The following is a 2,407-nucleotide window of genomic DNA, read 5'->3' as shown; positions in this document are numbered from 1 at the left end:
TTTTATTTTTCGCCAGATTTAGATCAGATTTCGTCACGGATAGAAATCGGTATCATGACTGATTCAGCTGCATCACTTTGGGATGACTGGGAGGAACTGACTGAAATGGAAATTGAAGAATGTTTCGAAGGACTCGATAACTGGAAAGGTGTGATTTGTGAGGAATGCGAAGCATCCTTTCCTACTGTGAAAGCTCTGAAAAAACATTACAAAAATCATAAAGTTCCCACCAGTACTTGGGATATATCTGAGGATGCTGTAATTGCTGTTTTGAAGAGGGCTTGTGTAAATACCAAAAAATACTTTGAATGCGCCCCATCATTCGAGGAACTAGACGTGACCAAAGCTGTTCCATTGGTGAAACAACTCCATTCTGAATATTGCAAACTTGGTGTTGACGGATTTTATCAACATTATTCTAATATCTGTCACCAAGCTAACAAGTTGCTGGGTTTGCCGCAATTGCCAGCTTCAGCATTACTTTTGAAAATGTTTGATTCTCTCGTGTGTGGTAAAGAACAGGATCCAATCACAGAGATTGGAGGAGTCAACAGCAAGGAATCTGGTAAGTAAATAGCTTTTGATACTTTGCCTTTCCATGGAAAAACTTTGACATGTTTTTAGACATACTTGAATATATTGGTGGAGTGCTTTTGGGAGCCATTTCTAAGCAAGCTAGCGAAGCAATTGCCACATGCCTAACATCTGCAGCGCCATCGGGAAACCTCATTAAAGTGATGCAGAAGAAAGTCGGTGGATTGAAGAGCCCGTCTGAACAGTTTCATGGCATGGTTCTCCGCTTTTATGTTATCCACAGTAAAGAAATGGCAAAACCCCTGAAAACGATCAATTTTTTCAGGGTACTTGGACGCAATTCACTGTGATCCATTCTTTAACAAATTAATTCATACTGTGTCACTTCAATCTGGCTCAGACCTAAATGAGGTTGAGGATGTCATGGACAAGGCAATGAGACACTTGAATAACATCTTGTCTCACAATTTTGCAAAGTTTGCATTGCATGAGAAGCAAAAAAAGTCCTCCAAATTTTCCAAAAGTTTGCGAGACGGCTTGAAAAAAAAATGAACAATATGCTCTTTCAGTATGGTAGTTTTTTCTCTCTGTGGCAAATGCTGCCTATCCACATTGAGGTTCCCTACCTAAAAAAGGAAACCAATGCGTTGGTCGAAACCTTGACGTGGTGCATTGGCTTACTACTAATGTCGACCGGCAGACGTCTTCCTGTGTTCTTGGCAATGACAACGAGTTCCCTTCATGTGCGATTTTGCACCCTTTCAAGGAGTAAGCTCTGGCTATTGTAAGTCGAGCTCAAGCAGTACTAACATTACACAAGGCTCTTGTTCTAGTCATCAGGGCCGTAACAGCACTTCGTCAGCCCCCCCCCAAAACGTTGGTCATGGGCCCCTCATAGGGTGATAAACCGAACTTCTAGGGGACTTCGCCCCCCAGACCCCCATTGGCTATATGCTGTGTACCGCTACTCATCATCTGTGTTCACCGTCCGTTTAGTGGGGCAGCTTTGGACGTCCACACGCGCGAAGCGCAAAAAAATTATTAATGATAATTTATGATAAAATCGGTTAATAATATTGGGAATTGCAAATATATTGCTATCAATTTCTTGTTCTCTCTGTTCACGTTGTCAGATTTACCGGTAGAGCTGAATGAGGTGGCTTGGAAACTGTAGGGCCCGTAAATAATAATTGAACATATTCGGGCGGGCGGCCCCGTTGGTATGACTTCGTTTCATGATGTCATTTCGTGATATCCTGTCTGTTATATCAAAAAATACAGTTAATCTAGTTTTATATATCCCTGTCGTCCAATCGTACTAAACTAAAAGACGCACACGATTTCAAATTGGTATTTCTTCGCTGGCATATAATTTTTCCCTGCCAGATGGAATTCGTCTTCTGAGGTTCAGATTGCCAGGACAGGAACATTCGGTGCCAGTCATTTAGGCGCCCATTGACGATTAAACCTATATATCTTTTGTAGGTTATATATAACGAAGTTTTAGGTGTTAATTTGCTCTGAATACTCATTAAGGATATGTCCTACCACCACATCATCTACTGCCAAGACATTTTTCTCCAGCGCCCCCCATACCGGCCCCCAGAGCCCAGCGCCCCCTGAGCGTTTCCGCCCCCTTCAAAATCGCCAGCGCCCCTTGGGGGGGGGCGCTTGAGGCAAGGTTAAGAACCACTGTACTAGACTAACGACGCACGCGATTTCAAATTGGTATTTCTTTACGGGCATACAATTTTTCCCTGCGGAATGGTATTTGTCTTCTGAGGTTCAGATTGCCAAGACAGGAACATTCGGCGCCAGTCATTTAGGCGCCTATGGAAAATTAAACCTATATGCATTTTGCATATATAACGAA

At 42.6% G+C, this 2,407-nt stretch overlaps 1 protein-coding gene across 1 annotated transcript; it reads left to right on the top strand.

Moving 5' to 3' along the window:
• On the top strand, nucleotides 1–1,038 carry LOC145439233 (uncharacterized). Its single transcript, XM_080316732.1, has 2 exons — nucleotides 1–565; nucleotides 625–1,038. Exons 1-2 carry the CDS (start codon nucleotides 55–57, stop codon nucleotides 882–884), a joined length of 771 nt encoding a protein of 256 aa, XP_080172858.1. The 5' UTR covers nucleotides 1–54; the 3' UTR covers nucleotides 885–1,038.
• Nucleotides 1,039–2,407: the final 1,369 nt, after the last annotated feature.

This window comes from Botryllus schlosseri, chromosome 5, assembly GCF_051294905.1.
Source record: "Botryllus schlosseri isolate E-star chromosome 5, Bs_hap1, whole genome shotgun sequence".
Lineage (NCBI taxonomy): Eukaryota > Metazoa > Chordata > Ascidiacea > Stolidobranchia > Styelidae > Botryllus > Botryllus schlosseri.
The sequence above is the reverse complement of the archived record's forward strand: the minus strand, read 5'-3'. Positions and strand labels throughout refer to the sequence as shown.